Source organism: Lepisosteus platostomus, chromosome 19, assembly GCF_059453375.1.
Source record: "Lepisosteus platostomus isolate fLepPlt1 chromosome 19, fLepPlt1.hap1, whole genome shotgun sequence".
Lineage (NCBI taxonomy): Eukaryota > Metazoa > Chordata > Actinopteri > Semionotiformes > Lepisosteidae > Lepisosteus > Lepisosteus platostomus.
The window spans coordinates 13,777,077-13,795,398 of record NC_142629.1 but is presented as its reverse complement, the minus strand read 5'-3'; the positions used below and the strand labels follow the sequence as shown (position 1 = coordinate 13,795,398).

Here is an 18,322-nt window from a genome sequence, read left to right as displayed (position 1 = left end):
GTTTAATTTGAGTCTCTCTCTCGGGCTCCATTTCAGACTTTCCGTAACTACTTCATTGAGATTGATTTGCCAAAACCTTTTATTTCATGACTTGCCCAATTATTTCCTCCTGTGAGATTCTTGGCCGCAAGGGTGTAAGTACAGAGTGTGCCCACTAGAGGGGGCGCTTCTCACTCGAGTTCCACAGGTGGTGAGGAAACGATGTACGGTAGCACAGAAAGACCCCCATCTATTCCCAGAAGTGTCTGTCACACCTCAGTCATCTGGAATCCCTAACCTCCAGGAAAGGGTGGAGGAGGGAGCATCTGGGTATTAATAGAACAGAAAGGGAATTACTGGAGGAACTCTTTGGCTTCGTGCAGGGGATTGTAAATTCAGCCCAGAGAGCTGTCACTCACCTCTACAGTGCCCTGCCCCACAAGCAGCACTTTCTCCGACACCGACAACTCGGCATTCCCACTACAGAACCTGAAAGGTAGGTGGCGGCTTTTTTAAAATCTCTAGTTTGTGGTTCCTTTAAAAAAACAATCCGAGAGACTTCCAGCCTATGGACATCACCGTTGTCGTGCTCTTGGTGGGATGCCGACACTATCCTCGGTGTGTTTCCTTGGTGCTTTAGCTGTGGGAGTGTGATGAAGGTGCCAGAGGGTAGGTCAAGCTGTTCCACAGCCCCCCGCAGTCTCGTGTTTGAGGGCTTTGAGTTTTTACAGGGGGAGAGTGCTCCAGCGGTCCATAAAAAGACTGTTTTTTATGGGAGTGAAGTCAGTCGTGCTGCTGGATCCTTCGTTTCCAAAGCTGAACGCACAGGGCGATCCCTATCCCAGCTGCCCGAGGCTCGACTCTCGGTAATCAGTCTGGGATCTCTACAGCCCTGGGAGTCTTGCGATTTTCTTGGCTGTCCTTTTCTTTTGAAAGCTGGCCGCATTGCCCGAACCTTCCAAGTTACAGTTAAGAACTTGACCTCCTCCGTGACTTTGAAATAATTCAGTCTTGTGTTCTCGGGGTGCAGTCACGAATCGGGCATTCAGAGCAGGCGAAACTTAGGAGGAGACCCCTTTTGACTTCAAATGTTTCAGTTTTATTGTCATGTGAAAAATGTACCGTGGATCTAGTGAACAAAAGTTGGATAGCTTGTGACAAATACATTACCAATTGGGCTCCAAGCCCTGATTTGCTGTACCCTATAGTGCAACAATTTGGAAGGTCTTGTGGCTTCTGTTTCCCACTAGACAGCCTTAGAAAGCATGTCAAAGAATTCTGACCCCAGCCCTGCCTGTCATAAATGGGACTGACCTCAGACATCTGAGGATATGTAGATGAATGCTATTTTGTTTGCCGTGCAGTCAAAATAGTTTTCTGAATTTGTTCCCGTTTCTTTTGCGATGGGAGTGAAATCTCTTTTCGGCCTCATTTCGTAAAAGCTTTTTTTTCCCCCAACTGCAAACGTGGTCTGTGCTCCTTCGAGCGATATATCTTAATGATCACACACCAAGCACTTCGCGAAACTGCCTCTTGCTCTGGCTTGCTCCTACAGCGTGGTTTGGTGCTGAGAATGGCCCACAGTCCCGCTGATGTCAGCCCAGTCGAGCCTGGGTTCGGCACCCCGATCCCAGACAGCGTCTACACTGACCGCCTGGGCTTCTTCTCCATGGATGCCAACGTCCCAGGCCTGTCTCGGGTCATCCTGAACAAGCTCAACATGAGAGGCTTTGAGGACTACAGGTACAGGAGACCGAGCGTGTGCGCCGTCAATTGTTTGGCAATGAAACCAAAATTCAAATTAAAAGGTAGACATCAAAACCAAACAAGATATAAGATCCCTTTATTGGCCATATACAATTTCTTGCAGTAGGAATTTGTCTTTTCGCAGACCCCAGCTTGCTCTCCATGAGACACACAGACAGGGAGAGAAGCTTGGGGTCAGAGCGCAGGTCAGCCATTTATACGGCGCCCCTGGTGCAGCTGGGGTCAAGGGCCTTGCTCAGGGGCCCAGCGGAGTAGCATTCCTCTGCCGGCCATGGGATTTGAACTGGCAACCTTCCAGCCACAGACGCAGATCCTTAGCCACAGAGCCACCGCTCCGCCCTTGATGCCCAAAATTGTGAGGAAAACCATATTAAGGAGGCTCAATTTAGATTTTAAGCATGTAATTGAAAGGTCACGGCATTCTTGTGAAAGGTTATCTTGATCTTCCTGGTGGTGTCGGCACACCTGTTTAGGACCGGATCAGAAGGGCCTGGCAGGGTGGGCTTTGAACCCGAGTCGATTGCCAACCAGTGGTGCGTTTTCCTCCTGGGCCGATTTCCCTCTCCTCCACAGGGCCGCGCTGGAGGGCAAGCCCCTGGGGGCCAGTTTCGGATTCCGCTCCCACAGGGAGATGTTCCAGAGGATGGAGGACACGTTCAAGTTCTGCGCGGCCTGCAGGAAGCTGCCGGCCCACCTGACGGCGGCCCAGGCTCTGAGGCGCTGCAAGAGGTGAGTGGAGGCGGAGGGGGAGACCCTGCGGCACTGAACAGGGGCGGCCACTGAGGCTGGGCCCTTCCGTTCGGGGGATCAGGAGAGCCGGAGTGGAGAGGGTCAGGAGGAGAGGACCTCTGCTTCCTTCACGCCTGAACACCCAACCCACCTGCCTTTCTGTCAACATTCGAGACACGACTGGCTCCAGTGAGCTCCCAGCACCCAGAAAGAGCAGGGCGGACTGAAAACATCTCCTCTCGTTTGTCACCTTTGTTATGTGGTGTGTGCTTCGTTCCAGGCCTCCCTCCTGGAAAACGTTTGTTTTGGTCTGGTTACTCCTTCTTCCCAGGGGTCAACAACCTGGGAAGCTCCCGAATCGCGCAGCCAGTGACAGAAAGACGAGCTGTTTCCAGCAATGAAGAATTCTCCTTTAAACCGGACGGGGCCATTCCCATTGCGCTGTTATCGATACAACCCTGCAAGTTATAGGAGCAAATGTCAGACCTCTGTGAACGTTGACCTTCCAGTACGAGCTGAGCACTCGTGCTATGTGACACTTTTATGTTCTTGCGCTGTGCACAATTCATTAGGCAATTTATTCCAGCAACTGCAGGCAAACCTGGGTCTGCTCACCCCTGCTGATGACTGAGCAGCTGCATTTAGGAGCTGGGTTTTAATGAAGGCTGTGTGGCTGTCTGTGTGAGGCCACTTTGATCTGCACACATCTTAAACCCTGCCAGCACCCCTAAAACGTGTCAGCCCTCACAGCTGCCGGCTTTGTTGCTGCAATCCCTCTGCAGAAAAAAAAGCTTTGCAGTGGCAACGGACACCAACCAGGAACGAATCACTTTATCCGGCTCTGTGTGTGTGTCGTCCCGTTCTTGAAAATCGAAACAACCATTAACTTGCCCATTTCCTGGAGGCTGTTAAACAGTTTGGCTTTGGTCTGAGATAGTTGCACTTCGCCACTATCTCACAGTGATCTTCCTAACATGTAGTCTATGGATTCATGGCTAATATAAAGGCAGCTTTCCAAATCCCAGAACACAGCTCTGTAAAATCCCTGGCCAGCACAGTGGAGACAATGGAATTAGGGAGGTCATGTCTCCACTCATCAGCTTGCAAGGGCTCTGTGTGGGTTTTTTTACTTTGTAGTATAATTTGGAAGGACTTTACATTTCAGTTTGCATCACAGGTCTGAAACTCAATTGCCACTGAGTGGGGTTTTTTCTCAACCTGAATGGTCAATCAAACCATTAACCCAATTCTTTTTTTTTTAACTAGACATATATTCAATTTTTCTTGAAGTCTGTTACCGGTGTTCACTCAAAACTCATTTCATGAAGGGTAGGGTCTCTACAGTACTGTATGTATTCCTCTGTACAAAAAAACATTTTTAATTACTTCTTATTTGTTCACAATGATTTATCCTTAGTGCAAAGCCAGTTTAAAAGCAGTTTTACTACGATATTTAATATTATGCCATGCAGAACTGCTTTAGACAAGATAAGATTACTTTATTGGCCATATACAATTTCTTGTATTAGGAATTTGTCTTTTTGCATACCCCAGCTTGCTCTCCAGGAGACATAGCTCTGAAATCCTAAGGTTCAATACTATGTTATCTTTTTGTTTTAACCAGTTTTTATTAGTTATACATTTTTAACACCGACCAAACCGAGAACAAGACAGCACAGCAGCACCGAGGAATTTATTTCTTCACTTCTCATCTTAAAGGGCCGGTGAGGTATTTTTAACTTTGTAATCTGTTTGGAAAGACTGGCTCCGCATGGGTCTAGTTAGTCACAGGGCTGCTTATTACTTGATGTTTTCGAAATGTAACGGAGCTCCCTGCAGCTTTCATCCGAATGCTTTGTTTCCTTGGGTGCTTTTATCTTTGAATGTCTCTGCGATTTTCCTGATGTTGTGTTTTTGTTTCCCTGTCTGTTTTCATGTCTGTGAGCCCTGATGACAGTAGTGGCAAAGAAGATTTTTTACCTCATTTATTATCTCTATAAATCCCCAATAGAAATATAACATCTTGTTTTCCTGAAGTTTCAACACACAGAGCTGAGTGGGAGCTCAGGTAAATAATCTGCAAACTATTGAATCGAGACAATACAGAGGTTGTATTTGCACAATGCATAATATCAGTATAAATGCCAAAAGTGATTGGAGTTTTTTACCAGTCATTTTTACCACTGTTTAACTTCTTAAAGCAGAGGACTCCAGTCCTGGCTGCTGGAGGAGCACTGCCTGTTGGTTTCCAGTCCATCTGAACTCTGAATCTCCAGAACAAATCGCTGACTTCATTGATCTGCTTGCTTGTTTAGATTTTATTTCACACATAAGTGCTTTGAGAAGCCACCTTTAAAGGCGCTATATAAAATAGTTTTTTATTATTATTATTATAACAATTTTAGCACACAGAACTTTCCACGGCCTCTCCTTTATGAGCTCATCGTTAATTCTGACTCTTTAGAATCGATCAGTTGATAATGAACTGAATGACGCTGTATCTGTCACGCCCACATTGAGTGGTTTGTCCTTCTGGAGATCTTCCCACTGGGGGCATTTTAGGCCCCCAAAAGGGAGTCCGGAAACTCAGAAGCTGGTCCAGGATTGAAGGGAATTTGTCATTGGGTCTTTTTAAAAGCTGCGAGCAAGTGTACGACTGAACCTCAAATAGGAAGCTGACATCAATGAGCCTCTGATTAATATTTCAGCTGAAGACACCGTGCTCCTCCAGGAACAGGGTTTAGAGCATGTGAAAGATGAGACTAGGTGAAGCTGGGAAGCTGTTTGACTCAGGACCGGGTCTGTTTTTTTGCAGACAGGCAGCGGAGGAGCTGTCAGTGCCACCTCAAGCACAGAGCATCAGTCTCTCATTCCCGACCTTCGGTGTGTCAGACCCTTGCGGCAGCCCAGACAGTTCAGCTGCCTCTGCCTCTCACGGGAGACACTTGTAATGCGTTCAGATTACCTACAGGTGTCAGCGTGTGCTTGAATCTCTACCCCACAATTGCTTCTGAATGCTTGGGTGGCAGCAAAGCTTCTGAAGTCCTTTTCTCAGGTTTACTTCTGGATCTCCTCCCAACCTCGTGTTTAACTCTAGATGTATGCGAGCATCCTTTTACATCCACCCCCCCCACAGGAATCTGATTTGGTCCCGGATTGCTGGAGTGGCTCAGCGCAGATCCCGTTGTGTTAAATTTCACTCCAGTCCCCGCTCTGCATTCGCTATGCTGCAGCTCTGACCCAGCACCGGTTTTGTCTTCTTAGTCAGGAAAGTGGCTCCCGGTCTCACGCAGACAGTGAGGCAGGGCGAATGAGGATTGGGGCTCTCGGCATGGTGGCGTGAATTAACAGGCGGCTGCCGAGAGCCGCTAATTCAATCCCTCGGGTGATGGGCGGTCGGCTCCGTGCTGCTGCAGTCCTTCCTGGCTCGCGAGAACGCTGTGTCCGGCTCAGATGTTGGCACAGGCGGCCAGAAAATTCCGAAGCAAGGTCAGGTTTTATGGCACCAGCAGCCCCCGAGAGCAGTGGGATTCCCATGGCGTCAGCAGGGCACTGAGGAAAAGTCACACCAGCGCCTTTTACGATGACAGGCGGTAGTAAAATCGAGTGTTAAGGTTACCCTTAATGTGTGGATTTGAGGCGATAGACCGGTTCAATGATTTTTAACTGCTTTTTGCTTTTTACTAAGTCGATGTGTTGCTAATCCGTATCCAGGAAATACAACCTAAAAAGCATTACATCCATCCAAAAATAAAAAAGTTTGGTCAGTTTAATTTGGTCAGTGGTTATGTATCTATTTAGGCAGCACCCTAGTAACCTAGCTTCACAGCCGAAGCGTTGTTTTTCTTTTCTTCTCTTTTCAGCGTGGAGTAAGTCTTTACTTGCTCCTATTTATGTACAGCCCTGGTGTACTGTTATCGGTCCTTCAGAATGAACCAGTTTCTCCTGTTAAAATTCATCGTGAATCTCTAAGGATCTCTAAGAATATTGAAAGTAAAGGTCAAATAAATGGGGCCACGCCTCATGTCCAGTACTTTATGGATCCCAAATCCTTATCAATTCTCATTTGCAAGCGTCCTAGTATTATTCGGATTTGGAATTGCCAACTGGCAGAATGAAATAGGCTTCATAATCTCTGAGCTGATTGCTCTCAGGCATCAGCCATTTAAGGAAGCCAGGGTTTCGGTTTGAGAAGCATGCCTGGCTAGCTTCCCCCAGACTCCCACAGTTCTCTGTGTAAAGAAGTGCCTCAGACGTAAACTCAGACAAGTAGCCAAATGCCCTGCAGAGCTCCTGTGTTTGTGTTTCCTGAGTTCTGAGTAGTGCTGTCTCTTCAGTGCGCTATCACCCTTTAACTCTTTCTCTCTCAGGTGCCAGAATGTGTACTACTGCAGCAAAGAGTGCCAGCGGGAGAACTGGCCAGAGCACAAGAAGTTCTGCCAGCAGCTCAGACTGGTGGCCATCGACCGGCTGGTGGAGTGGCTCGTGTTCACAGGTGAGCGCGTGGCTCCTGGCGAGGAACTAGGGTTAGTGTTCAGGCATGTCTGGCCTCACCGATTAAGGCAGCCGCGTTTCACGTTGGCGTTAAGCATGCTGGACCACGAGAAAAATAGACTAAACCAAGAGAAATAGCAATGAGGCAAATTCTTCCACAGTGCGACCACAACCCCTGGCTGGCGGATTTGGCGGAATCGATCTGCAGACCTTTAAAAATCGGCTCAATTGATGCACCTCGGGGCCCAGTCGGAGGCAGCCTGACTCCATTCCCCTCTCTCTACAGGAGACATCCCTTTCCCCAGCGTGCAGTGGCCCAGGCCGTTGGCGGAGGTGGGCGGCTGGGAGGACTGGTTCTTCATGCAAGGGGATCTGGGACCCTGCCTGGCTGCCATCCTGGCCTGTCGCCACATGGGGCTCCTGTGGGACAACGCGGGCAAGCCGCGACCTGGGGACGCGGAGCTGCGGGAGTCGGTGAAGAGGGTGGCCAGCGAGTTTCTGTCCCGACCTCTCGCCCTGGGCCTGGGGCTGCGGCTGTTCGGGCTGGACCCCGGTTCCGGGGCGCTGACCGTGCACCTGGTGGGGGCCTCCCACAGCGAGACCCTGGGGGCCCGGACGACAGACTTGGACGAGCTGAGCCGCATGTTCCCCGGGCACCAGGGGCTGGAGGTGGTGATGGTGGGGCCCGAGGTGGTGGACGGACCCGTGCTGAGGCCTCCCCTGCAGGCTCTCGGGCCCCGGGGGAAGGTCTACATCAGCGCCTACAAGGGCCTCTACCACCAGTTCTGGGAAGAACTTGTGGAGCAGAAGGAGGCCGCGAAGCCCGATTTGGTTGTCGGCTTCCACCCAGGTAAGGAGGACTCAGAGGTTTGGCTGCTATGGTGGAGGTTCCACGGAGCCTGAGGTGACTTGGGTCTTGTATGTTCTTTAGCTCAAACAGGGGTCCTCATCACTGGTCATCTAGGGTTTCTTCAATCCCATAAATCCCTGTTTGACGATACCCATAGCCGTCTGCCTCCTTGCCTGCTTCCAGGACCAGCTAGCTAAAACTGGAACTAGCAGGAGCTAGCGTCCGGTTTCCAGCAAAAAAAAAAAAAGGGAACCTTACCTAAAAAGTTACAGCGTTGTGTCTTGACCGAAGTTTTTTGGGGCCCCGGCCAACACGCTCTTGAAGATATCGCTCGGCAGTCGCATTCGAGGCCGAAGCCGCCCGTTTTCTTTAAGAAAAGCAGAGGCAGCAGTTTCGCCGGCTCCCCTCAGCTCACTTTTCAGGTTGTAATTCATTGAAAGAGAGAGTGCAGCCCTCCGGACTTTTATTCAGCGTCTGGGTGATTCATGAGGGCAACAACTGGAGGGTCAGCCCTCACTCGCCTGCCCGCCTGCCTTGCATAGCTCTCCACGTAGTGCCAGAGCTGGTTCAGCTAGGGTCTGTCACTAGCTCCGACCTCCCTGAGGACCGCAGCCGGCGCTAACAAATGAAAGAGGTATTAAGAGGGTGAAAAAAATCAATGCCAGTTATCACTTCCCTGCCCTGCATTCTCAAGGCCCCCAGGGGCACTGCACATGTCAGGATGGAGACACGATGCCCTCTGTTTATTTTCCCCTGATAAACGAGAGCTTTTAATTCCTTTTCAACTAGGTAAAGCCAAACGTTGCCAAGTTGCACCCACGTGTTCCTCTGTAAGAGTTTCAAGGTGGCGAATTGTCAGCTTGTTTCTGCTGCTTCTCCCTGCTGTCCCGAATCTGCTTCGCGCTATACCGTACGTCTGCGTGTGCTGTCCTACACATGGAGTGGTGGCTCTGTGGATCTGCGCCAGTGACTGGAAGGTTGCCAGTTCAAATCCCGCAGCTGGCAGAGGTCTGCACGAGCATGAAATTGAAGCCCGCACCTGGCCCGCGCCCCAGACCTTGGGACCCGACCCGACTGAGCCCGAACGGCACTGGCAAAGTTTGAAACCCAAACACGACCCCAAACTCGGAATCGGTCACTCCCTTGTCCTCTCAGAGTGCGTAGCCACACGAGCGCACCCGGAGACGGATTCTCGCCGGCGCGGTTTTACAATGCGAGCGGGCCCGGGGGGAAAAAAGGAGTTTTACGTATTCCGTCTAATACATGTAAAACACCATATAATAATAATTCATTTTCACCTGTTGGAAAACAAACCCGAACCCGGCCCCGAGCCCGAAGTTGTACGTGAAAAACCGACCCGAACCCCGATACTGTAGCAGACCTCTACCCCATACACACTACTACTGAAACAAAGCGTGTAAAAATCTCCTGCCAGCCCTCACTTTTGTCTTTGGATGCCTGCTGTCTCTCGTTTCGATACTGTAGCCCTGGGGCCGAATCGTTGTGCCGCACCTAATAAGGCCAGATTGTAGTGGGGCTTCAAACAGCGCGGCCGGTGCCAGCTGACCTGAAAACAGGCACATGCATCTCCCGATTCCGAGTTTCCCTAGCCTGTTGGTGAACAGACTGCAGAAGCACAGATCTCTCCCATTCCTATCTCGCCAGATCCTTCCCCCTACCTCTGTCTCCACCTCGTGACTGGAGAGAGATAAATGTAGGAGCTCTGGCCCCTATCATAGCACCTGACAGAACTCCAGGCTGGCAGCCGGAGACTTGTCACCAGCTTATTGGGGCCTGTGGATTGACTGCAGGAGGTCAGCTCACGCCAAGATCCGAGACATTCGGGGGCACGGACTGCGATTGCAAGAGAACGCTCCTGTGAAGACGGGGAAGAGACACTCCCCTCCAGCTGTCCTTCCTGTTCCTCACCTCCTCCCGACACCCTCAGCCCTCAACTTAAAGCTCAAAGAGCCGAATTTGTGTGGTGATTTGATTTGGAGTCTATAAGGATCCGCATCCACATCTCTCTCATTTTGCATTCTCAAAGAAAGAAAACAAAATCTGACTTTTCACTGCGGTGAAGATACTTCGATGCGAGTATATCACCTTCTCATCACAGTGCCGTGAAATCGCTCTATTGCTCTTTGTTAATTCCCGTATTAACAATGAAACATTCCAATATTTCTGTTTGTAAGGTTTTGGTTGTTGTTTTTTTATCTTAGAAAAAATACTTTTTTCCCCCCGAATGATCTTATAAAGTTTATCCTTGCCTCAGGCCTCTGAAAATGGGCAATCTTCATCAAACGCGGATGTGTTTCTCCCGGGATCAGATTCTTGGTTTCTCCGCTTGAGCTTTGGAGAAGCTGGAGTTGCTGTGCCTTGCCGGGAATCTCAAAACCAGCGTACAGAAAGGGGACCAGAAGGCTCTTAGTAATCTGAGCCTCCCAAACATTGCGAGTTTCTTATTGCAATGTTATTTACCTTAAACAAGTTGAGACTTTAGTTCAAGAAAAGAAAAACAAAGTTTTGAAGCCCGCTTATAAAATAACCTGGTGACTCACCAGGCCAACAGTTCCAGGCAAGTAAGAGTAATAATTCAGCATGTTTCAATACTATGCAAATAAGGAGTCAGTAATATCTGAATGGACTTGTGCTGATAAAAACCGGTTTCGCTTAGTTGTCCTTCATAAATTTGGAATGGGACTTTTGTCTTTTTGCTATTGGAGATTGCACAGCATTTGAATATACAGCCTCTCCACATAAAATCACCAAAATGTGCAGCCACTCAGTTACACCATGTGAAACACCTACAGTCCCACTCCAAGCCGTTTCCCTCGCACTTGGCTACAAACCTTTTAAGCAGCAGCCAGTTGAGAATGCTATTTTCTGCATCCTTGCCTTTGATGTGTTTTACAGTCAATAACTTCACAAGCGCTGAGAGAGAAAGCATCGACACACCGGTTTTTTCTGTCATTTTGTTTTGACTGCTGGCCTCTCCCTTCATTTCTTCACACCCCCCGGCTCCATCAAAACAGGTGGTAAGAGCAGATGCATCTCTCAGCACTGTGCTGATTAGCAGAGACAGGTGTGCTCGGGAACAGTGTGGAGAACTTACAACCCAGAACACTTAAAGCTTACTGGCAATACTAGAGTCAGAAAAAGGCTTAACACTTTGGGTTGTGTGTTTCCAGAAAAAGATGGATTATTTCCTGAAGTGGTCGCGGGCTCTGTTGCTTCTATAGCAGAGGGCATCGCGCTGATGTATATCTGGGAAATTTCAGGTTTCCACGCCACACAGGGCCTGACTGAAGGATGGCTCCCCACCCTCCTCCTCCTCCGAGACTACAAGATCCCCTCCCTCTTCACTATGTACAAGTAAGATCTTCAGGGTTCCTTAGGATCACAAACAGGATTCATATCTCTGGGCGAAGATCTAGAAGTTCACAAATGTATTTGCCCCAGGCCAGACAGCCTTCGGAGAACAGCTGTGTGGTAGACACACACCGAGCTAGGTGCACTGATGGACCTTTCCTTCTTTGTAATCTGTCACTGTTCTCAGTTCTGTCATTCTCCCAGTTCGAGGCCGTGATACAAGATGCTGATGTAAATACATCGCTCAGACCATCCATGTTCCTTTGGCCTGTGCTTATACGCCATTTGAGTCTATTGCAGAGTTCAGCTGCTCTTTGAAAGATGTACGAGTTCCTACTGCATGGATCGTCAGTTTAGTTAATTAAGAATGCAAAGCATATCTGCTGCACATTGAGCACATAGAACTGTTTCATATGCTTCATGTGTGCTGCATGTATGGAAATTCAGGAACAGAGTAGGAGCAGTTATTAGTTACAGAAAGATTACATTATACCCATGCCCTGATTTACAGTATGAATATAATTCCTTCCTCCAAAACTGATTGTAAGATGAAAACTCATAAACTCGAAACCAAATTCCCTTTAGTTTACATGTGAAACCTTCCACACCGTTCCCAAGGTCTTGAAAATCACCTGGTGTTACTTGTTTTTACTCTAACAGAGCACTGAGTCATTAAAGGAAGAACGCTTTTGCTTGTTTATAATAATTTCCCTTTTTCCTTTAGTACAATTCGAACACCCCGAGTTAACCAGATAAATAAAGTCTGCAGAAATGATAAAAGTGGAGACGTTCTGAGGAATTGTGGGGAGGTCAGGCCATGAGGCTGGCGTCTTCAGTGTAGCAAAAATCTCATTGAACCCGAGAAAACCTGAAAGGAAAATGCACACTTTGTCATAGTGAAAACTCAGACGCCGGTGTTCGTAAGTCAACGGAAGGGTGCCGATTGTTCTAGCCAGTCAGGTGTCAGGAACGTGACCCTGTGGTTCTGTTTTGCCCACAGCGAGCAGGAGCTGAAGTATTCTCTCCAGATACTGACTGAGCTGGAGGTGCAGATTGTAAAATGCGGCATCAACCCCTTCGCGTCCCTGAAGCCTGAGCAAGTGCAGTCCAGCCCGAACAAGCCCCCCGTCTACTGCAACTCTCACTACATCAGCTTCCACGGGCCGCTGGAAGGATTTGAAATCCAGCAGGAAGAGGAAGGATAAACTAGAATGTAGACTTTTCTTTTTACTTGCTTGGAGTCTAACATTTTGTCGCACATATACTATATATAGTTCCAAATAGGGCTTATGAAAATAAAGAATACAGTGGATTAGTCGATAATTAAAACAAGTAATCATAACCCCCGAATTGTAAAGGTGCCTGAGTTCTTTGTTCTCTGTCACAGCTTTGGTGAAAACAGAAGTCAGACACACTGAGTTAAACAAATATTTATTAATAATGACAATACACACTAACCCCCCCCATATACATACAGTACAACAAGTTTTGTTATTTAAAGTACATACTTATATGCAAGGTGTCCCAGAGGTTTAAATCCTGACCCACTAAAAAACTCCAGACTGCTACCAAGTATTCAAATCCTCTCTAACAACTGGAAAAAGTCCAAAATTAAATAAAACTGCCTTCTAAACCAAGAGAGTACAACCTACAGTTAAACCTGGGTGCTACAAAATGAATGGGAACCTATCTTCCTGGTTCCAAAAATTCCTCCACTGACCAGGAGAGGCTGTTTTTAACCTAGGGATTCTCTACACAGGAAACTCTATCAGAGTGTCCTAAAAACAACAGAATGGCAGGCTCTCTTAACAAGGTTCATATACTTAACTCTGTTTTGTACAGACAACCTGGTCAAGGACGACCTCTGGCCTGGCATACGCATTTTTCCTCTTTCTGCTCCTTCTTTCTTTTCCTCTCTGCCCTCTGTCTGTCTGCCATTTTTGGCTGGTTTCCTGCTGATGACACTTTTCATTTTTCAATAATCGTTTACCCAGAACTTCATTAAACCAAGGTAAGCCAGCCAACTCCTTTTAAAAGTGTCTCACACCCAGCACAGCGACATAAACACCAGAGTTTCTTTCATCCTTTGAACCTCCCGAGAACTTCAGATGTTTACCCTAGTCAAGTGTTAACCGTTGTATCTAAATTCATCAAGACATCAATAGCCACTTCTAGGGACTGTAACTATATGCACAGACAAATAGTCACAGACTTATCTGTATTGTCTTCCTGCATTTCTAACAGTATTTTCTAATACATTCTGCTCATTGTTGTCTGTTACTTAGTAAAAACAACAATGAGTCTTTTTGAACATCTTTCGTGCGTAAGATGTGTAATGAATTATCGGAGACGTCTACGAGGGGACCTGATTCAAATTCCTCCAACGCGCCCAGCGAGTGAAACATGAGTCGGAAGTAAGCCCGGTGAGGACAGGGGGCATTTCTGGAACACGCATTGCCACATTGTTGAAGCTGCTGCTGTATACGGGCTCTTTTCAAATGCATGGTCGAATAAGAGCCTCAGATCATGCAATCTAAACATTTGTAAACTTCATCATGGTCTTAACTAGTTAAAGGTACTGTTGTTCAGGGTGTCAGTGTGGCTTATGTAGTGTTAGAAGGTGATTTAACAAGTGTGTGCTGCAGAAAACACTACACCCTCGGACAATTACACGCTAATAGCACATTTGCCACTTTCAACAGAAGAAACATAAGCCTCTTTGACAGCCTAAACAGGGATCTCACCCTTTTTTTTTTCTGGTGTGAACAGGTCAACTCTGTTATCGGACCCCTGCTTTAGAGAAAGCGATTTATCACTTTGAACATTTGAATCTCATTTTCTTCTCCCAACTCATTTTCAATGCGCCCTTCTTGAAAGAGCCGATTGAGCAGAGAACGGTTAACAGCAGCTCATAGAGTGGCGTTTGTTACAGGGCGTGTGTGTGGGGTCTGTATCGTATACAGGCAGACCAGACAATTTTCATAAAGCTTGTCTCCTGGGCTGTATTAAAACACTACCTCCTTTACGTTTCACTTGCCAGGGGACGTTTATCAGGACATCAAATCATTCCCCCATCCTCACACAATTTACCAGGAAAGTTCACACGATCATCAAATGCAGAGTTTTCTACCATCAGGGCTTGATCCTGATTCTGTACATCTTTAAGAAAATAAGGGATTAGTCAGCTCTTCCTCATTGCAGAAAGGAAAAATCTAGTTTTTCACCTCTAGTTATCAGCATTCCCTCTTTAATTTATGAAGATTGACTCCCCAAAATTTGTAAAAAGTCCTCTGAATCAAGTGAAGTATAGGCTTGGAATGAGCACAAAATAAGCTGCACAAAACTGAAAGTCACCCTTTTTGCAGAGGTGGCAGGAGCCAAAGGCTGGAAGGGAAGAGGAAAGAGGAGCAGATACAGTAGGTTCACCTGAGGGAACCCATTTTACTACCATTCCTCTGAAACAGGAGGTGATGCAGCAAAGCGTCCAGAGAGCGCATTACTGCGTTTTTACTTCAAATCAACACACAGGTTGCGTAATAAACAAAATTGCAAAAAGCAGACCCCGCTGTTTTCCTGTGGTGTTTCAAGTTCTGAATATGTTCAACTAGATAAAATAAACATACCGTTGAAGTGTGTCATTTTAATGTGTTTTAAAGCCTTGAAACAGCACAAATATGAAATGGTTTCTGTACAAAATAATTACATTTCCTAGTATTAGAAAGCATTCTTTTCACCAAGCACATTAATTTACAGAAAGCTTTAAAATAGCAAACATGGGGGTTGGTCCTGATTTTATATATCGTCAAGAAAATGATAGATTAGTCCTCATTGTAAAAAAGCAGAAAGGAAAAATGTCGTTTTTAACCTCTGCTTAATCAGCACTCCCTTTAATTTATGTAGAAGAATTACCTAAAATCTGTCAAATAAAAATGATTGTATACAGTAACACCACCTGTTAGGTTTTGTCTGAGATGGATGAATATTTTAACATCTAACTCCCAGTGCTCCAGGGCAATTTCCAGTTCCAGCTGTCCTTGTGTGTGTCACCAGAAGTGAATTGCTCCTGTCCTCACCTGCTTAAATGCGCATGATGAATTCATTCTGCTGGAAGGTTTCTTTTTAAACAGTCCGAGAGATCTGCACCCTGGCTTTGTTGGAGTGTGTTGGGGAGAGGGTCGATGCTGTGGTCAGGATTAGGACTGATGGGAATTCCTGAGGCGACGGTTATGGCCGGGAGCTGAATTTAGTGACGTTTATTCTAACATAATTTACGCTGATTAATTTTTTCCCTAATCTTATTTCACATGTGCCTGGCCCTCTTCGCTCTCTTGTGTTTCAGAGGTGACGGATGTCTGTTGCTCTTTCTTTTCACCTGAGTTCTGACCTGTTTTGCCCGAGCAGGTGAAGGTCCTGTTTCCTCCTGTCCTCTCCTGTTGCCGATTCAAACAGACATACTGATTTCAGACACTGTTTCTTGTTGTTCGTGCACGTTTGCGCAAACTTGAAGGGAAATATGACATTTTTAACCACTCTGCAATGCCTGTAGTCTTGCCCTTAAAAACAGTACACAACCCTGTATAACTATAACCTGTAACTATAACAAGTTAAAGGTTTATTCCGTGCCGAAAAGAGAAAAAAGGAAACACAACTGTTGAGCCTTCTTTGGGTGTGACACCTTCTTGACATGTTGTGTTTCCTTTCTACTCTTTTCAGCATGGAAAAGACCTTAAACTTTGGGGCCTACGCATGTGGACGCAGCTCCCTACTTGAACTACGTATCAAGTTATCCATCCAGAGTTTTGGATCATAATTCCTGAGAACCTTCAAGAAAAAGAAGACGAACTAATAGCTGTACAAGCAGGGACAAGTTGTATGTATAGCATGACTGGGCACATCACCCTTTCATTTTGAAATGAAATTCTAAAGAAAGGCCAGGTAGAGAGACAAATACCGGAGAGAATTCAGGATTGAGGAGGCAACAAATGAAGAGGTTTTTTTTTTTAACAAATGGAACCCCCAATTATTGTTATTGTTCATCTCCTTTGTTTTTGTCTGACGTTCTGGCCCTGAACAAGAAGAGAAATAGAAACAAATTCAGAGCTGTCCTCCTCAGCTTTTCATGGTGCTGCCTCATAAATCGGCTCATGCACATTTTTCCAAAGCCTTCCAGCACGATCGGTCACAAATGCCCTGAAACATGTTTTGGGAATAAGCACAGAGAGCTGTTAACGGGAAGCATCGCCATCGCCAGTGTGAATTAATAGGAAGATTATTCTAGAGCTTGAATTCAATTAGAAAGCTGGACTGCTACGGATGAAGTTGTTTTGGTTGGGTTTTATTTCTCATTCCCACATCCTTTCTACTGATACAAACATCACCATCAAAATAAGAATCCCTCTAGAAATCGAATTGCGGAAGGAGTAAAGGAGGAAACAGGAAAGCTGAGCACAGAGGTGTCTCCGGACCTAGCGATGCATGAAAGCTTTAAAGCAGTAATACAGGTCCAGAAGATAGAATATCAGGTTGAAGACGGTCATGACAGTGACGACCACCAGGTCGTCCCACGAGCAGTGCAGGCACTCAGAGGGCCGGGGGTGGTTCCTGAAGCCGTAGAGGGGCCAGAGGATGGCGGCCGAGGCGTAGAGGAGCACGGCCAGCACGTGGAAGATCACTGCCGCCTTGTCGAACGCGAAACACAGCAGCCGAACGAGCGGGGAGATGTTCAGGACGATGATCAGCACGGTGACGGGGAAGCAGACGGCGTACACGAACACGCACCACTTCAGCGCCGGGTGGATGAAATAGTGCGCATTGGCCGTGAAGTAGCTGCCCACGGAGGCGAAGAGGATGCAGGCCACGAAAGATTCCAGCACCCCGAGGAAGCCCGGCAGGTTGGAGAGGTAGCCGCTCTTGCTTTTGAGCTTCCGCTTGCGTTTGACGATCACCGTGTCCACGGCGTAGGCGAGGAAGCACAGGAAGGACACGATGGCGACCGCCACTGCGGTGATGCAGTCCCAGCAGACGTAGAGGACGCTGTAGATGACGGAGGCCGACAGGACCATCAGGGTGCAGAGCATGGCCATGGCGGTGGTGAAGTCCTTCCATTTTATGGGTAAGAAGAGATAGAGCAGGGTGACTTGTAGCACCAGGATTGCCAGCATGAGGAGGAAGCAGAAGACCCAGACAAACATACACCAGGCCTCGTATGGGTGGAAATAAAAGCCCCTCGATGCAGCCAGGCTGAAGGCCAGCAGGCTGAGGATGATTTCCAGCAGCAGCAGGATGCCCTTGGCTTTTCTCAGGAGTTTCCACTTGAACTTCATTTTTCGTCGGCTTTTGCGCCCACCCCGGACTCTGGCAAGAATTCAAGCGAGTTCAACGCCTCTTTTGGAAGAAAACCGAGCTGCCCCCCAGCTGAACGTGCTGTGTGTAACAGCCTAACTTTGAAGCAGTGAAAGAAATCCCTAAATGTGGTTCTTTGGCATTGTGCTCCTGGTTACAGTAGTTTCATTCCTGAGCAGTCACTGGCTGTTTTGGGAGGGCAGAACCCCAGGTGACTTCTGCTGCTGAGCAGATGCTTCTTCTTCCAGTCCCTATCCCAGTAAAAGCACGATGAACTATGAGTCTTTTACAAGAGTACACTGGTTAGTTATATTCACCACGTGAATAAAATATAGAGCTGGACTAAACTCCCCCCACAGATAGGATGATATCACAGTTTACCAAGCGCCCGTGTATTTGAATAGCTATCCATTTCCTTTTTATGATCATTATTAGCGCAACAGAAACAGTATGTCCTCGATGGATAGGGAGCTTTCAGGAGTACACTAAGATCAGGCTTGTCTAACAAGTGGGGAAATTCCACGATCCAAATGAAGATCAGCTCTTAGAAGAGGAGGCCTAGTTCTTAAGACGAGAAAGCAAACGATTGATTTATTGTTTCTCCAACTGAACCAAGATGGTGTCTTTTGTGCAGCACGTTTACGCTTTCTGTAAAAAAAAGTTGGGTGCAAGCATCAGAGAACAGTGTTGTCTGAGCCTTTTAAAGTAAGCGGTTAGGGGGAACTGGGTGTGGGTAAAGGGATTTCCCACTAACAAGGCAAAATTAAAGGTGCTGGTAAACCTGACCTT

General features: G+C 47.2%; 2 protein-coding genes across 3 annotated transcripts; one reads left to right on the top strand and one right to left on the bottom strand.

The window, feature by feature from the left end:
- The first annotated feature begins 201 nt into the window (after positions 1-201).
- Positions 202-12,537, top strand: mss51 (MSS51 mitochondrial translational activator). Of its 2 annotated transcripts, XM_088612698.1 has the most exons (7): positions 202-475; positions 1,535-1,722; positions 2,320-2,475; positions 6,846-6,970; positions 7,256-7,819; positions 11,101-11,194; positions 12,192-12,537. In XM_088612698.1, exons 2-7 carry the CDS (start codon positions 1,553-1,555, stop codon positions 12,394-12,396), a joined length of 1,314 nt encoding a protein of 437 aa, XP_088468824.1. In that variant the 5' UTR covers positions 202-475; positions 1,535-1,552; the 3' UTR covers positions 12,397-12,537. The 2 variants fall into 2 exon arrangements, with proteins under 2 accessions (XP_088468824.1, XP_088468825.1); XM_088612699.1 differs by lacking the exons at positions 202-475; positions 1,535-1,722; positions 2,320-2,475 and adding an exon at positions 4,606-5,964.
- Positions 12,538-16,610: 4,073 nt separating this feature from the next.
- Positions 16,611-17,787, bottom strand: LOC148645168 (myeloid-associated differentiation marker-like protein 2). Its single transcript, XM_088612695.1, has one exon. It carries the CDS (start codon positions 17,512-17,514, stop codon positions 16,657-16,659), a length of 858 nt encoding a protein of 285 aa, XP_088468821.1. The 5' UTR covers positions 17,515-17,787; the 3' UTR covers positions 16,611-16,656.
- Positions 17,788-18,322: the final 535 nt, after the last annotated feature.

Excerpts from the sequence above, each read along its gene's own strand:
- mss51 (XM_088612698.1), top strand. The coding sequence starts at position 1,553 with ATGGCCCACAGTCCCGCTGATGTCAGCCCAGTCGAGCCTGGGTTCGGC. Across the intron at positions 1,723-2,319 it reads AGAGGCTTTGAGGACTACAG|GGCCGCGCTGGAGGGCAAGC; the intron begins GTACAGGAGACC and ends TCTCCTCCACAG. Across the intron at positions 7,820-11,100 it reads GGTTGTCGGCTTCCACCCAG|GTTTCCACGCCACACAGGGC; the intron begins GTAAGGAGGACT and ends GGGAAATTTCAG.
- LOC148645168 (XM_088612695.1), bottom strand. The coding sequence starts at position 17,514 with ATGAAGTTCAAGTGGAAACTCCTGAGAAAAGCCAAGGGCATCCTGCTG.